The 18312-nt window shown below is 36.9% G+C and overlaps 1 protein-coding gene across 4 annotated transcripts in view; it reads left to right on the forward strand.

Moving 5' to 3' along the window:
• Window positions 1–3479: 3479 nt before the first annotated feature.
• ATG4C (autophagy related 4C cysteine peptidase) overlaps window positions 3480–18312 on the forward strand; it is a 28883-nt gene continuing 14050 nt past the window's right edge. Inside the window, exons 1-7 of one of the 4 annotated variants that reach the window (XM_063298049.1) lie at window positions 3480–3593; window positions 7972–8103; window positions 11667–11750; window positions 12346–12579; window positions 13074–13401; window positions 15177–15247; window positions 16640–16776. In XM_063298049.1, coding sequence (XP_063154119.1) covers window positions 8016–8103; window positions 11667–11750; window positions 12346–12579; window positions 13074–13401; window positions 15177–15247; window positions 16640–16776 — 942 coding nt within the window. In that variant the 5' untranslated portion in view covers window positions 3480–3593; window positions 7972–8015. Of the gene's footprint in view, window positions 3594–3652; window positions 3801–7971; window positions 8104–11666; window positions 11751–12345; window positions 12580–13073; window positions 13402–15176; window positions 15248–16639; window positions 16777–18312 lie in introns of those variants that run through there. The other 3 variants (XM_063298050.1, XM_063298051.1, XM_063298052.1) reach the window with 3 other exon arrangements.

An 18312-nucleotide genomic window follows, 5' to 3' on the forward strand; every position in this document is an offset into this window, starting at 1 on the left:
AACACTATTGGGTTAAGAGTCAGAGAGCTAAAGGTAGTAGAAGTGTCAGATTTGGATGTCAGCCCCATAGGGTAGACCAGGCTAAGAAACCACTGCCATATAGGTTAAGATTACATTTATTATACCAACTAAGGTAACAGAATCTTGCAAGTCTGAATAGGCTTCCCCCCTACCTCACTTCATCTATGTGTGAACTAGGGAGGGGTTGTCTGAGATGCTTTCTCAAGTAAGTTCCTTGACCCAGGCTCAAGCCCCACTTATCTGACCAGTGCCTTGATAGTGGGTCTTTCTACTATACTGGAGCAATGGTGGACCTGGAAATGGACTGCCGCTCTTATGCATCCTGTCTCTTGATCTTGACTGACCAGACATGACTGGAGTCATATGGAGACTTGCCACCTCCTTTGTATAAAAGCTTCTGTCTGAGAACAGTCAAGTGCTGGAACAATATCTGTACAGTTGTGGCACATGAGCATTGAACCCAGTCCTAGACACAAATATTTTGCTGCCAAGAGCTAGAGTGCCTCAACCATGAACCCTTAGGCTCTGATCTTAATTATCAGTCATGTTGGACATCATAGCAGGTTTTCTCAACTTTATCATGGGGCATGACTCTCAAATGCATTTGGGTACTATGAAGTGGGAACTGGAAGGATATGATAGATAGTTTCCCAAAATAATGGTTATAGTAGCAATGTATTCGCCCTGAAGTGAAGAGGGGGGGGGAAATATTTTCTCTGTGAGTGATCAAGAAGTGGATTTTTTTTTCTTTTGGAGGACAATATACCAATGATGTTTTGCTGTGTACACCATAATATAGTCAAAGGTGTATCCAGCAGACCTGAGTACAATCTTCATGTAGTAAAACTCACTGCCTCAGATAGTCATTGCAGTTTGGCCAAAGACTATGAGCAATATTGGAAAATGTAGTGAATCACCCATAAAATACATACTACTATTTGTATTGCTAGTTTTAAGTCAGAGCCATTGATTGTTATTACCATAATATCTATATTCACTGATTCCAATTTAATGCCATATAAGCATTATGGAACATAAATGGGAGAATTCACAGCAGGCAGAAGTATGGGCAATGGTGATGTCATAAAACTGCAAACAAAAGAACTGTGTGGAGAAATGGGATGGAAAGCTGAAAACAGAGCTGGTAATAAGACTAGAAGACGTCAAGAAGGAAATAACAGACATACTGAAATCTCTAATAGAACGGCGTGTTGTTTGTAAGCTACATTTCCTAAAACTTACGAAAGATTTACGATATAAAGAGAACCTGGACATGTTCCAAGGAGAGCTAAGCTGATTAATACAAGGAAAGGCTTTTGAGAGTGCAGGTGTATTATCAAAGCTCTGACCTCTGCAGAAATGCACATGTCCTGAGGGAAGATCTCTTCTGCTGTATGAGTCAACATACATTTCTAATCAATAATAATGTATTGAGTAAAATTGAGGTTTATTGAGCTGAGACATTGACCTCATGCTGGGACTGTCCAGTCTAACAATCCTGTAGTACCGGATGGGATAACTGGTTTGTATAGAGGATAAGTTTAGTAAAGGTAAAGGTTTCCCGTGACATTAAGTCCAGTCGTGTCCGACTCTAGGGGGCGGTGCTCATCTCCGTTTCAAAGCCGAAGAGCCGGCGTTTGTCCGTAGACACTTCCGTGGTCATGTGGCCAGCATGACTACACGGAATGCCGTTACCTGCCTGCCGAAGCGGTGCCTATTAATCTACTCACATTTGCATGTTTTCAAACTGCTAGGTTGGCAGGAGCTGGGACTAGCAACGAGAGCTCACCCCGTCACGCGGATTCGAACCGCCGACCTTCTGATCGGCAAGCTCAGCAGCTCAGCGGGTTAAGTTGAGCTTAACCCGCAGCACCACCGCGTCCCTTAGAGGATAAGTTTAGTTAAAGAGAATTGTGCCTGAACTATGTGTATAACCATTTTGTACAGAAGACGACAGATGGTTTGTTCTGTTGGGAAAAGGGCTATTTTATCTCATGTACAGGAAGCTGCTGAACAATTGACTCATGGCCATTCATTTCCTATGAGTTTAGTTATTAGTATTAACGTGTCTTCAATCTGTCACTGTCTGAAAATTGAGGAAATGGCTTACAGCTAATGACCAACATTTGTGTACTTCACTTGAGGCAATGTTATTATGATATGCGATAATATCAAAGGGTATATGCGAACATTCACGGATGTGAAGGCATGCAAATGCTTATCAGATACAACAAGCCCTGATAGGCCATCCAGTTAAATACATATGAAAGCTGCTGCAGTATGTTATATTTCAAAAAGAGGAGACTTAGTCGGTGAATGGTTGGGAAACAATATGCAAATATTTATTTATCTGACCCATGACTTTGTAACTGCACTTCAGTAGGAACAAAGATTTATTTCAACACCTAAACCTGGCTGGGGAATTCTGGGAGTTGAAGTCCACACATCTTAAAGTTGTCAAGGTTGAGAAATACTGACCTAAATCGTTGGCTCAGTCAGACACCTTACACGTACAGCACTGAGGAGAGAAGTAAGTAGATGTCAATGTTAATGTTAATTGATACAGTAAGTGCATGGGATGTTGATCCTTTTTTGTTGGGTAAATTTCCTTGCTCTGATATAGCTCTGGAGTGTTTTTCTTCTGGTCATGCTGCTGTTATTACTGCATTTTAAATGCATGTGTGATTGGATGACCCCCTAGGAGACATCCTTTTGGTAGTTGGCTGTAACAAAGCTATTTTAAAAAATTACTACGCTACAGTCATCTGTAAGCTCTATGTAATGTAAATTATTGAGACAAGACATTACATTAAGAGAGCCATCTACTGGCAACTATTAAAATCTGCTAAACGCATCAATCTGAATTAAGGTTTATGTTCAAGATTATTTAAGTCAGTGCAGAGAAACCACATTCTCTTATCTGTGTTAAACTTAATGTATGTTGTCCGGTAGATCGGGCTACTGATATATTGTCATAAACTAACACTGCAGGTTTTTGCATGCCTTATTCAGTTTAATTGTAACATCAAGAACCTAATTTCTAGGCAAGAGTGTATATGTTTGCAACTGTGTGTTCAACTCAGTTATCTATATTTATACTGTAATTAATTATACAAACTAATACTGTATAAGTATGTTCTTTGATTTATCAAGAAAATGCTCAACTTCAACCTGTTAGAAGAGAAAATTAGAGTTTATTTAGCTAATTAGTGGCAATGTACAACTGACTGAAAATCCCTAATCCGTAAAACTCAGCGGGTTGCATACACTGTGTAAACTAGAATTCAGAACTTCATTTCCTCAGAATCCAAGCATTGCAACTTTTCTAAACTGGAAGCCTACATTTCCCAAACGGCAGTTCTTCCTAGAGGGTCCGCTTCCGCCTTAAGTGCAATGCTTTCTGGGACTTGCAGTCCATGCCTCGATATCAAATGAGACGGCCGCAATGTCGGATTCGATGGTAGTACTGTACCGTACTGTACTGTTGGGCAAGCATATTTGGTTTCCCCTTCCGGAAGCAGTGCCGCTGGAGGATAAGTAACGGCAGCCGGGGTGGATCAAAAGAATCGGTGGTAAGTCAAACCAGGATTTTTTTTTCTTTTGGTGGACGGGAGGGTATCCTCTCGCCTTAATCTGGCTCCGGAATCCGGGATGAGTGCGAACGTGGTGGGAAGAAGGCTTCGAAGCCCTGGATTCTTCGGAGTTCTCTTCTGGGAGGGAACAATCGATTCGGAACACTGAGCGAGGCTCCTGGTGTGAGGAAGACCCTTTTGTAGTGGGTGAATAATAATCACCTGAGGCAGGGGGGCTTTGATGGACCGCGGGAGAGGGAAAGAGTCTCTGAAATTTCTGCGGTGGAAAAGAGCTATTTTGAGGAAAGTTTTCTTTTCCTTATTAAGGAAGTTCTGAAACACTGGCTTTTTAAAAAGGTTGTTGAGAGTCTAAAATAGTAAAAAACCCCACTTTTTTTTACAAGTCAAAGCGTTTGAAATAGAAGTTTTGATCATCTGGCGGGTACATTAGGGGCAACGTGTAGCAATGGAGCAAAGGCGAAGGAGTGCGCGTCTGAACGGGTTTAACGGGGGGGGGGGATCTGATTTTGACAGTTTAAATTAGATTAGTCTGATTTTTCTGCCTGAAGGCAAAGATGATACCGTTTACAAATTACACACTAGTAACTCCAATAATGAATTTAAATCTGAAGCTGGGGAAAATCCATTCAGTTTGATTTTTTAAAATGCTTTCGAAAGAAGATCGGGAAGTGTCTCAATCTCATTTTGAATGCTTATTAGGCAAGACACTAATAAGACGCTATTGTTTTTCTTCATATTCTGCCAAATGATATGAGTTTATTTATATCCATATTGCCTCTGGGCAGGAACTTCCAGCCTGCAAATAAATCAAAATTACAGCTAAAATGTGGTCTTCTTTTAATACAACCGTTCTCATGAATTCTTCATCTTTTAAAATCCTTTTGACAGTACTCTATAAATATGGATAAATGTGCCACCAGCCTACTTATTTTTGTGTTTTTTATCCTGGCAGTTGCCTCTCCCCTTTTTTGGAACTATATATTGTGCCATTTTCTCTCTTCCCTGATAAATGTATTCACAAAGAGCTGCTTAGTTGTAAAAGCTCAGTAAGTTTGAATATATGAAAAACTCCTCACAAAGCTTCCCTGAATGTTTGGGAGATGTGGAACCAGTGAGACATCACATTTACAGTAGTTGGCAGGTCCTCCTCATCTTCTCTGGACCTTCACAGTGAACTGCTGTAACATGAACTAGCTCTAAATGAAGCTGAGGGAGGAAACAAGGTATCACATTTAGGGCACAAGGATTGTAAGATTAGTTGGGTGTTGAAAATTAGTTCCTGTTGATTATATATTATGTGTGCTTCCCCTCCCTTTGCTATACTGACTTCAGTTGGAGGATCTTGAAAGAGAACATAAAGGAGGTCCCACAAGTCCAAATTCAGTCCCTACTATAGTGTATCTTTCTCTCAACCTGCCATCATTTGAATGCAGAAATGAATTAGCATTTCAAAAACCTTATTTTTTGTCTGGCATTACACTCTATAATTTTAGACATTGTATCTTAAATATTGTGATCTTTACGTACATTGGACGAAATGTGTTTAGTTTGGGTCTAACATGTAGAAAAGAGTTAAAATAAATTCATTGTGAAACTTCAGGGCATAAGCGATGGCTACTCTTAAGTAAAAAGAAATGAACTGCAGTGATCAAAGTAATGACTGTATTGCATACTTAATTTTCCAAGGTAACTTTACTAAGTTTAACAGTACTTAATTTCCAAGGAAATGTATATACGATTGTAGCCTAATGAGTTATAATTCAAGTCTTACCTTCTCTCATACCAAATGCTCTTTCTCCTTTTTGAAGGTGGCTATTCTGATTTTTTTTTTTAACGAAAAGGACGCTGTCCTCCATAAAGTCAAATTTAATTGATTGCCTGTGGTGTCAACATTCAGATTGACTTTCAAATTCATTCTATTGCTTTTTCATATGGATCCCCTTGTATGTGAGCATGTGTATGATCTGCTTAACTCCCAAAATATTGCTTGCATATTACGTATTTCCTTGAGAAGAAAATTGGAAGGCATTGTCAGTTGGCAGGTTCCTGAATAAAGCAATGTAGGTGAGATGCTCACTCTATTTGCATTTCTTTCTGTGACTGGATTTCTATAATCAGTTTGGCTATATGGAATTTTTGCTGCTCTTAGTAATCAAGCCCAAAATTGTTTATTGCAGAATTCTGCTTCTCTCACAGTCAGTGAGACATAAAGAAAGTTACACTTAAAGAGTAGATAAGAGCTGCTAATCACTGTGCAGTACAGTGATCATTTACTGCCAAATTAAAAAGTTGCAAATTGCTTTCTGGCATTTGTTTAATTTATTTATTTAATTGATCTATATAGCTGCCATTATTCAGCAAATCACTTAGGGCATTGTATATCATTAATAACAGAATAATCAGTAAAAAAGCACAAAATATTTAAAAATACAATCCAAAGGAGCAGCATACAAACACATAGGTGCTAGGAAAAAACTCCTCCAGGAGGTCATATCACTACTAGATCCAAATGCCTGCAAAAAAACCAAACCAAAACAAAACCGGATCTTCAATGCCTTTTGAATCAACTCAAGATGCTCACTTTGATTTTTACAGTCCTAAATGACTTGTCTGATTACTTAATAGAACATCTATATCATTATGAACCAGTCTAGACATTAAGATTTGCAGATGAGGTTTTTCCAAAGATATGGGTTACTTGGGCATGCTAGAAAGGGCCTTCTTGTATTTCAAAATTCAAAATTGTAAATTCATTTCCTTTCAGAAAGGGCATGGATACATCTTTTTACATAGCCTTTGAATTCCTTTAATTATGGCTTTGATCATCTGGTTTTTAACATTGTATTATAATTATTGGTGTTAATTATTCTATTTTTAATTTTAATTGGATTGGTATTTTCTGAGTGGCGAATCCCATTTATTAGTAGAAAGTCAGGATAAAAATCCAGTAATCAAATCAGTAAAAACTTAATGAGGGGCCATCTTAGATTACTTTTTCCAATTAGACATTTCAGCTGAGGAAACTGTTTCTGCCCTGCAAATAAGAGAAGTGAGGAGTTTTGTGGCTACTCAAGGCTTATTAAGAGTTCTCCAGGCATAGTTTGGACAATTGGAAACATTATGCTTGAACTCTAATAACCCTAACATCTGAGAAATGGTGGAATCAGGTACAATATTTTCTACACTTAAGTTAATGGAACTCAGAACATATTTAAATTGGTAGAGAAAAGGAAAGATTCTGCACAAGATCAGTTAAGACTACCTGAATTTTATTTGCTTATTTATTTATTTATTTCTCAAATTTTGTCGCTGCCCATCTCCCCCAAAAGAGGGACTCTGGGCAGCTTTATCTCTGAAAATAGCCAGGAACAGCTTCTGGGGTTGCTGACTTGCAGACCAGCTATCAAGGGATGTCCTTGACAGATCTGAAAAGGGCAATAAAAGAACCTCAGCAGACAGATATTGGTCCTCTGCTATTAACACAATAAAGCTACTAGGCATGGTATCTGACTGCAAAAGTCAACTGCCCCCTAAAGCTATGTAAACACAACTTGTGATACAGTGTTTTTTTTAAAGGTGCTGATGCACTTAATTGCCTTTCATGCAACATGGTTTCAGTAAGAGACAATTCCTGTGCCTTAGCAAAAGGGGACACAAGTCCTTTGAAAAAGTTCCTGCTTTAGCGGTTTGCTAAGTTATCTTTCATTCCAAATGTTTATCAAAGTCGAAAGGCTAACCCTGATACACTAAATGACATAGCTGGATGTGGTGTAATTTTCATTTTCTTAAAGCTATTTTGGATCAGTCTTGTGCAACAAAATGCTTGTGTTTCTCTTTCTTTGTGTTCCGTTCTCCCTTTAAGCATGTTTTTCTTTTTGATTGCATCTCAACCACTTCTGCTTCACACATTTTGGATTGGGATGGAACCCAACTTTTTAAAATAGAGCATTAATATTGATAAGCTTAGAGTTTTGCTGTGAACTGAATAGGCATAATATAAAACTGTGTCCCTTTTATAGCAATTCAAATATTTTCCTCTGCCTTCCAGTTAGCATTTAGGTGTTCTCGGTTGCACAACAATGAATACGCACATGCTGGATAGTTTATTGCGGAATAGAGAGCAGTTGGAGGACATTATGTTTTATTTAGCTTTGCATGATAATTTTACTGTTATATATTTGGAATCAAATGTTTTTATTATTTATTCATAGAACTTACAATTGCTTTTCTCTCTGCAAATGGGTGTTCTTGAGCTTTTATTTCTCTTCCTGGTCATAATAGATGTAAGTACCTAATAACACAAGCATCTAGTCTATCCTGAATAATCATGGCTGGGCTTACTCCTTTCTTTTTGCAGGAACAGAATCATTAAGGTCCTTGAGATGGTGATGGCTATTCCTCATGAATTTGAATATGGAGGCCACTGTGACAGATGAAGTAGAGAAAATAAAATCAAAGTTTATATCTGCATGGCACAATATGAAATATGGTAAGTGAAATGTAATAAACAGCCTTGCTAGGGAAGTTCGCAAAATAATGCAGCCTAGTTTTTGCTGACCATTAGTATACTTACTAAAATGACTGAAGCTTGCTAATGTTATTAGTGCTGGTTCAAGTGAAACATATTAACAAGAGGAAGAAAAGGGAATTTGCTCAGAAGAGCTAATGAGGGAATAAAGTAGCCAATTTCAGATCTTTTAGGCCTCATGATTTAACTTCGAATGAACATATAAGCAGCCATTCTTCCAGTGAGTAAATGTGAGGTTTCAGCTGGCTTCTGACTCAGAAAACAAAACTCTTTCTGAGTCAGAAGGGGAAACAGAAAGTTACCAGGCAGAAAATGGGAAAGCAAAACCCAGAAGTGATTCACAGCACAGGAGAAGTTACAGACGCTGATTGGCCAGTCTTTGGAGGATGATTAAAATCCTCCAGTCAGCATGCAGGAAAGGCATGCAGAAAAGCATGCAAAGGAGAAGGCAGCCCAATTGGCTGCAGGAGGGAATAGGCGTGCAAAGGATTGGCATAAAAGGCAGATGCATGAAGAGCAAGCTGCCTAACCGATCCTTCGAGCTTGCAGTCCTGGCAGAAGAATCCCTACCTGTGTTGGAAACCTCATCTGTAGCCGGAGGGGAATCAGCACCTGTGTTTCCTATTGTTGAGGACCAGCCCACTGCGCAAGCTGCCATAGACGATCTTCTCCCTGCTGATTCTTGCAATCTCAGCCTTGCGCCCAGTTCCAGACCTCACCACCGTCATTCAGTGCATTCCAAGTGCATTTCCAGCCTTGTTCCTAGCTCTCATCCTAGTCCAGGATCTCCAGTCCAGTCTCATCATGCTCCAAGCGTCCAGCCTTGCCCAGGATCTCCAGTCTAGTCTGGTCATGCTTCAAGCTCCCAGCCTAGTCCAGAATTTCCAGCCCAGTCTGGTCCTGCTCCTAGTTCTCCGCCTTGTTCGGAATCTCTAGCTCAGACAAATCTGGTTTCAAGTTCCCAGCCTTGCCTTGAGTCTCCAGTCCAGTCCAGCCTAGCCTCCAGAGCCAAGCCTTGTCCAGTGGTTCCAGATCAGTCTAGCCTAGCCTTCACATGCCAGCCCAGTTCAGTCAGTGTTCCAGATTGTGGACTCTCACCTTCAGTTCCAGCCACCCCATTTCTAAAGCACTCTATCTATCTATCTATCTATCTATCTATCTATCTATCTATCTATCTATCTATCTATCTATCTATCTATCACTATATATGTATGTATGTGTGTGTGTGTGTGTGTGTATGTATGTATGTGTATGTGTGTATGTGTGTGTATGTATGTATGTGTGTGTGTGTGTGTGTGTATATATATATAGTATTTGTACCCTAAGGGAGGATTTCTACATTAAGGAGAAACAATCTCTCTTGGTGCTCATTGTTATTTTTGTGACTAAATTTTTTAAAAAAAAATCTTTTTAAGCTTTGGATTTTGCTTTCCATCCAATACTAAGGAAGGTTGAGAGTATGTTATCATCTCCCTGTCATTATTTTTGTGCTAATTTTGAAGATTTTAGCATTTTCCTACACATTGAATCTGCCGTTCTGAACTTTTACTTTCCTGCTGCTACTTTCACTGGGAACTGTTATCTTGCCTTAAATTTGTAAACTCAGTTTGGAAATTTTCCATTAGCTTTTACTTTTGCCAGTTAAGTACCTAGGGGCCGCAATAATTTACTGTATGAGACATGGAGGATTTCAATCAGGCTCTCTCCAACATCAAGATATTAAGTAAGATATTGAGCAGATTTTTTCTGATTCCTGCCAAGTTATTATGGAAGACATTCAGAGCATTGTGGAAAATATGTGGTCTAAAATGTGCTATCTGGTTGGGGATGTTGTGGATGAAATTGAAGAATTTAACAGGGATGGAAATGTTTCTTCTAAGAGTGAGATTGGGGCTTCTGTTGAAATTCTGGATGAAATTGACAATGCTGAATTGAAGTTTAAGGGAGAAATTGAGTTGCAAGACATGAGTGAATTTGATCTTCTGATGGAATGTTATGGAAAAGAAGGGGTTATTATGTATGGGAGATTTTTTTGAGGAGAAGTTTGTGTCTGTGGGGGAGCAGTTGGGCTATTTGATTTCTTTATGAAAATAGCTCTGTGTTTATTTATGGGAATATGTAAATGCTTTGGTCTATTTTGAAGTGGGTTAAGGGGCTGAAATATTTATCTGGATGGTCTTTGGGCTTTGGAGGATTTTATTTATCGTTAATGCTTGGGATTAAGACTGTTAAGGTTTTTTTTTTAAAAAAATTAATTCATGTTTGTGGTATTAATTATAATGGCAGACAATTTATATATTTTTTTATTTTTGATCTTTATTATGGTAGACAGGAATGTATAGGATAGTAGTAGGAAGGGAATTATTAAGTAATTGTTATTTTGGGGCAGGGAGTTGTTTAGGTGACTTATACTTTTTTTTTCTTTTAATTAAGGGGAGGGAGCAATGGTATTTAGTAATTTTTATAATGTGCTAAGCAATTGATTTATAGATATGTGATTTTGGTTTAATATAGAGTAAGGGACTGATTATGGAAAATTGTTGTATATCCTTGATATTTAAAGTCGGAAGTCACTTCTTATTGTAATCGATTTAAAAAAAATTCTCTTGTGTTTTCACACTTTTTTAGGTTTTTTTTTAGTTTTTTGTTTTTCTGTATCTTTTATCATTTTCTGAAACTTAATAAAATTATTTTTTAAAAAAGAATTGAATCATAACAAAGAAATACAAACAACAATGAAATATAACCTTGACACTTCAATAGTCTGACATATTTATTAATGGTGTTTTTGTGTGGATTTATTATTTTTGTTTAGTTTTTCAGTTGTGGGTTTTTTTCCCCCAATGGGCTTTTTAATCTATTCTTTTTTTGCTTTTTAAAGTTTTTCCCCCCTCCTTGTCTTTCTTCCCCCCTATATTTTAAATTTTAGGTTGTTTAATGTAATTGAGACAGCTGCACGGGGTAAAAAAATCAAGATGGCACCTATGCCATCAATACCCTGCCTCCATGATGCATGTAAAATGTGGCTATCATCTTGACAGTGAGTGTAGGGTTTTTTTCTTTTTTATTATATCTTATATGGTTTTCATATAATATTGCAGTGAGTATATAATGACTTTTTTTTTTACAAATGTTAATTGTAGCTTTTTTAAACTTACGAAAATTATTTTTTTAAAAGAAAGCAACTCAGTTTTAGGGAATGAAAATACAAGCTTTTGTTTAAAGAATCAAGTTGGTTTGAGACTTAATTATGATATTTTGAAAGTTGAGAGATACTTTCATTCTGCCTACATCAAGAAAATGTATTTCAACACACTTTGAAATATTATTGAAATATTATTTATTTTATTATTACTAAAAATATTATTGAAAACAGTACAGTTAATTCAAATACTATTAAAAGACACTAACATGTGTTTCAGATTAAAATGGAAACTCATCATTTTAATGTCCTTAATTAATATTTTATTTTATTCAATCTAGATGGAGGTACTTTAAACATCTATTTTTGTCATTGTTTATAGGCTGGGTACTGAAAACCAAAACTTACTTTAGCAGAAATTCTCCTGTCTTTTTGCTGGGAAAGTGCTACCATTTCAAGAGTGATGGTATGTGCTGCAGTAACTAACTTTAAATCCAAGTGGGCACTGTTTTTTGTTTCTTACACTTATATTACATTTATATTATATTATTGCATTTTACTTTTACAATAAGTGAGCACCTGAAAATACTTAAGTATTAGAACAGTTTAGATATATCATGCCTCTTGAAGGAAGAAAGGCTGGAAAAGAAGTTGGAAACATACATAGCTCCTTAAGGTGACCTTTGAATCTGTTCTGGACAGGGGAAAAAGACTTCGTTGCTGTTTTGACAGTTCTTTCACATGTAAGGATTGTGGGGTAAGACTGCTTTTATAATCAACTCAGAGCAGTGCTTTATCTAGATTCATCTCTTGAAGTGAAGATTATAAAAACTTTTGACAAGGTCCTTGAACCTACTAAGAAAACATGTCCTTTCTGTTTACTGAAAGCAGTTTGCTTTATCTTTCTTCCAGTGGCTATACCTGTAAATTCTATTTTCAGTTACAGTTGTAGAAAATGACCTTTTCTTACAATAGGATGTACAATGTTAATACTTTTGGGATAATGTGTTAATGTTTTTACTTATTTTACAACATATACCCTTGTGATGTGTCTCTTACAGAGCCCAGTGACCAGTCACCAAATGGTTCCAGTGATGATGTTGTAGAAGAAGGGTTTTCAAGAAATGTTGAAGAGTTCCGTAAAGACTTTATTTCTAGGATATGGCTGACTTACAGGGAAGAATTTCCCCAAATCAAGGGTTCGGCTTTAACCACAGACTGTGGCTGGGGCTGTACTCTGAGGACTGGCCAAATGCTTCTGGCCCAAGGACTTATTCTCCACTTTCTTGGTAGAGGTAAGTTACCAAGATTTGTGTGGAAGAAAGTAGTTATGCTGGATAAATCTTAAATTTGAGGAGGCTTTTCATACCAGAGTTTCTAACCATCACAGGCAGCTTACTCTGAAAGAATTTAAATATAAACCATTTAATTTCAACTAAATCTTAGTATTATCCCATAGACATAATGCTGAATTCTTGGTTAACTTGAAATTTTAAGGCCAAAATATTTGACCATAATTACCATAATTATTTTCTTGAATGGGTGTTCTGTGGTTGTTGTTACACAGCTGATCTAAGCTCCATATTATTGTACATTTATGCATTTAATTTAATTAAAACTCTTATTGTATAGTTGCTAAATTATCCATATACAGTATTTGCATATGGAAATAGCTAACTTTAAATATTTAATATGAAATAGGACAACAGAGAGGTAGAAATCCTCTTAAATCAGTTAATAGCAGAGAAAACTGTAAGAAATCTTTAATATGTCTTTAATGCTATCACAGATTGGACTTGGCCAAATGCATTTGTCTTTGAGAATCCAGAGTCTGAATCATGGACAGGTCAGACAGTAAAAAAGCTCACAGCGTCTCTTGAAGCATCACTTACAGGAGAAAGAGAATTCAGGAACCAGTCAAATCATCCTACAGGTCCAATACACAACTGGGAAGGCGAAGAAAGCCTGGAGGAGCAGTATCATCGAAGAATAATCTCCTGGTTTGGTGATTCACCACTAGCCAATTTTGGCTTGCATCGACTGATAGAATATGGAAATCAGTCTGGAAAAATAGCTGGAGATTGGTATGGGCCAGCTGTTGTAGCACATCTTTTGAGGTAAAAACAAAACTCTGGACAGAACAAGTTTGGTTAAAAAAGAATAAACCTTTAACAAAATATCATTATTTATAATTTAATCATGAGAAAATGTTGTAAAACATAAAAGGAATATTGAAGAATTTCTGAAATATGAGTTCTGTTCAATTTCTTTGATTTCTGAAATGTTCCCATTGGGCCTCTGAGACTGGAAATATAACCAGATTACAAACTTAGCTTTTAACTACAGTATCTTTAATGAAGTGTTATAAAAACCAACACCTTTTTTTAACCTTGGAACATGCATACATTATAGGCTTCCTTTTTCTAATATACTGATAGTGTAATGAACTGTCAAAGATTAAAACTGATGTTTTCAGCATTTCTTTGAATATATCAAATTCTTGTGAAATGTTAAGTGCACAGGGCTATTTATATTATAATTACATCTAAATAAAAGTAAAGGGTCTGACATTCAACCTAGTTTTTTTAAATATGAAAGTCAAATTTCTGAGTACAGGTTGTGATTATATGCCAATAGTGCCATTTAGATACTACTGATTTTTTATTTTTATAGTTTTATGGTCTATGATTTCACTATGCTTATAAATTGATTCATTAGGTCTTCTAATAACAAGAGGCCAAAATTCAGGTGTAATATCTACCTACCTACCTACCTACCTACCTACCTACCTACCTACCTGTCTTTCTGTCTACCTACCTACCTACCTACCTACCTACCTACCTACCTGTCTGTCTGTCTGTCTGTCTGTCTGTCTGTCTATCTATCTATCTATCTATCTATCTATCTATCTATCTGCAAAGATGCAGGATTCACATGGTTTTGTATAGCAAGAACAATCACCTTGAATGAAACTATGGTAAAATGTAATGTCTGAGAGTTGAAGTTATTTATGTAGCCTGTTGTATTTGTAAAAGTAACAACTGAAATTAGCATATATCTGGTTTTGGAAACAATTCCATCAGCAGGTTGTTCATTGGAAGGCTGTTGTTTCCATCTTCAACCCACTGAAATCATAAACCCATTTAAGGAAACAGGTTGTATGTATAGATTTTTGCCTAGGGATTGTTTCATATGATATCTATGCTCTTAAGTCTATAGTACATGTACTGTATGCATATACTTCCCCAGTCACACTACTCTGCAGTTTATATAACAACCCAAATGCGACTGCCCCTCAGTGGTAGCTTAGATCATGTACCCTCCAAAAGCCCACTAAATAAAATAAAATAATTTTGATGATCTTGAGGAAGGCCAAGAAGAAAGGCCCCCAATGTTCCAAAGCACCAGGATTATTATGGACAAAGCCAGCCTTTGAGTCATCTCACTTCACAGGGGTGGAATATTAAGTAGTACCTCTCTATATATTCTTGTGTGTTACATTCAAACAGTCTGATACTACGGGCAGATATAATTGATAGCATACCCAAGGTTTCTATATAGAGTTGTCCTATGAGATTGTCCTTTTCAGGTTAGTGAACTGAACTGAACAAGACAATGATTGAGTCTTATGCCCCCATCCACTTTTTGTTTCTTTGTATGTATACGGATACAAGTTAATAAAACTAATAACGTACTGGCCTTTTAAAAAAAAATCCTGTTTCCTTTTGTCATACTTTACAGTCTAAATTATACGTGTTTACCTTTGTAACTTTTTAAAGCTATACTTTTCAAACTTTTGTGACTTTCTCTAGAAAAGGTTTTTCGTGAGGACTGTGTAACTTTAATTTTTTTTGTTGTTAACCTGAAATTGGTCTGTTGTGTATACCTTTAGGAAAGCAGTTGAAAAGGCAAGAGACCCAGAGTTACAAGGAATAACTATCTATGTTGCTCAAGACTGTACAGGTAAGAGAAAATGTATTATGTGCTTGATCATCCTTCAAAATATTTCCCAAACTTTTACTGTGAGCCTAAAAGTGTAATATTAAAATCAAAGGTTCCTAGCTCAGATGGATAGCTTTTCCTGGTGCAAGGTCCTCTTTTAAAATTAGGTGTGCCCCATCTTATATAAGTCTAGTTGATTTCCTGATTGTCAAGCCTAGGAAGGGAAAGGTGTGTTGTGAAACTACTTACACTTTTCTGTATCAAGCCATTATAAAGACATACATCTTACAGAACTTTCTATTCAATACATATTAAAACATATTAATAAACTAAGCAGAAACATATGGATAACATTTTTAATAAATTTAGCAGAAACTCGTGGTTGTTTAATGTTTGACTGAAAAAGCAAGCCTTCTGCTATTTTACTTAGGAAGTTAAAATGGCCTGGATCACATGAGCCACTTAACTGGGTCACTGGGTGGAGTGTGGATGTTGCATGAACACCAAAAGTGAGTTGATTGATCCACTGACCCTGAGGGCAGTAATTTTAACTCAAAACGGAGCTGTTCCCAAACTTCCCCTGTGTCACCTACACTCCCTATGGAATATTAACTGTCCTTTATAACAACTGTGAAAAGGGGCAGAAACACATGGGGGTGAATTCAGGACCTGTAACCTTAGATTTCAATTTCTTTCAACCTTCTGGAGGGGAAGCAGATCCTTGGGTCAGCCATGTTCTGTAAACAGGGCAACATGTTGACAGTGCTTAAGAATTCTAAAGAATGATAATTGTATTCCTGGAAATCAAAGTTGATGCATGGACTTCTAAATTTTTGAATAATATTTGAAAAAGAAAATGTAGCTGAAAGAGTGTGGATGCATATTCTGATTTGCCTAGCAGACTGTGCATGTTCTTGATTTCTGTAAAATCTGCCCTAAGATGGTCTTCTGAATTTATTGGCTCTGTTTTGGACTCATTCTTTTTTCTTGTAATTTGCTCAGTGGTGTTTGTGTGTGTGTGTGTGTTTTGTCTACATACAATTATTATGCTGCTAATTTTGGAAATGAAATGTTTAACAGAGAAGCCTAGCAGTATCCGCAGAGAATGGGGGCTGGGGGTCAAAATCAACCCTGTCTCTTTTGTTTGTGTGTCAGTGTTGTATGAAAGTTGAAAAGGTACAGGCTTGAATAGCACATTCATTTGCCATCTTGTCAGTTTTAACACACACATACATGGTAAATGCCTCTGCTACAGTCATCTTTGGTTGGTGGGAGCGCTCTTTTTTTTGCATTTTCATGCATTAGTGCACACCAATTAAGTTACAAGTTTTGATCTACTTGGCAAAAGAACTCAGTTTGTGCTTAAAATGTATTTCAATAAAGCTTGCTTACCTTTGTTTTCTCTCTTTTAAGTTTACAAGTCTGATGTTATTGATGCACTCTGCCCTTTCATGGATTCTGAAAACACAGATGCTAAATCTGTGATTATATTAATTCCTGTGAGGCTTGGTGGTGAACGGACCAATATGGAATACTTTGAGTTTGTGAAGGTATGAAGTGAGTCAGTCACTTTTCAGAATGGGATGAAGGTTGAAGGTGATAATCTATTAATACTTGAAATTTCAGTATGCAGACATGATTGAAAATCCTAGGTATTAAAGAGTAAGCTAGTATAGCTATTCCAGGCCCTAAATAACTATCTTCCTGCTACAGAATTTACCATAAAGACTGAATTCGTTTCTTTCTTTTTGATGATTCTGTCAGGGATCAAATAACTTCCAATTCTTTTTCTTTTTCCTAAATTGTAAAGATGATTACTTCCAGTAACATCAGCAGTGGGCCATCTCTGAAATCAGTACTTTTGTTGACCTCTTTTCTGTTTCTAGATTTTGGGCATATTGAGGTATAAGGACTACTGTGTGTGTATAGTAGGTACATAGATTCATATTAGGGCTTCCGCAAAGTGTATTGGTTCTTGAGGCAAGGATGCCCTTCTCCCATTTCCATATGTAACTTTCTCTGGGACTAGGGATTGAATCACATGCTGATTGGTGGCAGCAAGATTTGGGGATAGAGGGCAAATTAGGTTAGGAAGCTAGTGGTGGTGAAGAAATAATAGGGGATCGTCCCCTTTTCCCACTGTATCTGCTTTTTGAATTATTTGCCTTACTCTGACTGTCAGCTTAGTTCTTTACAACACAGGTAGTTCATATCCTTTTGGTTTATTTGCAGACTTCCCTATCTTTCCCCTTCCCTTATCCTTTGAGAGAAAAGGTCTGGAGGTGAAATTTGAAAAAGAATTTATCTTTGCCCTGTAAAAATGCTCAGAGCCAATAGAGGCCTAAGGATAGAGACCATAGAAGCTGTTTCAGCAGGTTTTGAATCTTCTTGGAAAGGTTTAATATAGGATGTGACTTTTTTGTACTCTGTCCAGAATTGTTGATGAAGATTCTCAGTCATCCAGGTGGAATTGTCTGTAGGTTGAGTCATGGCAACTGGATTTCTCCTTTTTGGTTGAAGAAACTGAAGAAGCTGCTTGGACAAGCAGCGAAATGTTTCAACCAAAAAGAAAGAAATCCAGTTGCCATGACTCAATTGACAGACACTGTCCAGAATCCTTGGATGAACTTTAAATATTTTAAGTAAACAAATAAGCAGGGAAGAAAAAACCAACTCCTTCACTTTTGTTCTCACATAAGAAGCAGCCACATAAGAAGCAACTCATGAGTTGTTCAGGGTCTATATGCTGTTTGAAGATACAACAAGAAAATATAACAGAAGCCATTTGGCTAAATCAAAGAAATTAAAGTTAGTATTTTCTAACATTTGGTAATTATAGCATAAGGCAAGGCGAGCTTTGTGTGACTTAATATGCACTGACAAAATTACAGCATATTTTGTATATGTTGATAATTGCTACATAATTATAAGCACCAGGAAAGCCTAATATTCCAATGAAATTCATTCCAAAGGGCCAAGTTAGTTGGAAGAAATCAGTTACGCCAACTGAAATATTTGGATTTTTAGTTGTTTATTCTTTGAAATGAAATGTGGATATATTCTGTCAAAGGAAGAGGTAGCACAGG

Source organism: Candoia aspera, chromosome 3 (genome assembly GCF_035149785.1).
Source record: "Candoia aspera isolate rCanAsp1 chromosome 3, rCanAsp1.hap2, whole genome shotgun sequence".
In the NCBI taxonomy this organism is placed as follows: Eukaryota; Metazoa; Chordata; class Lepidosauria; order Squamata; family Boidae; genus Candoia; species Candoia aspera.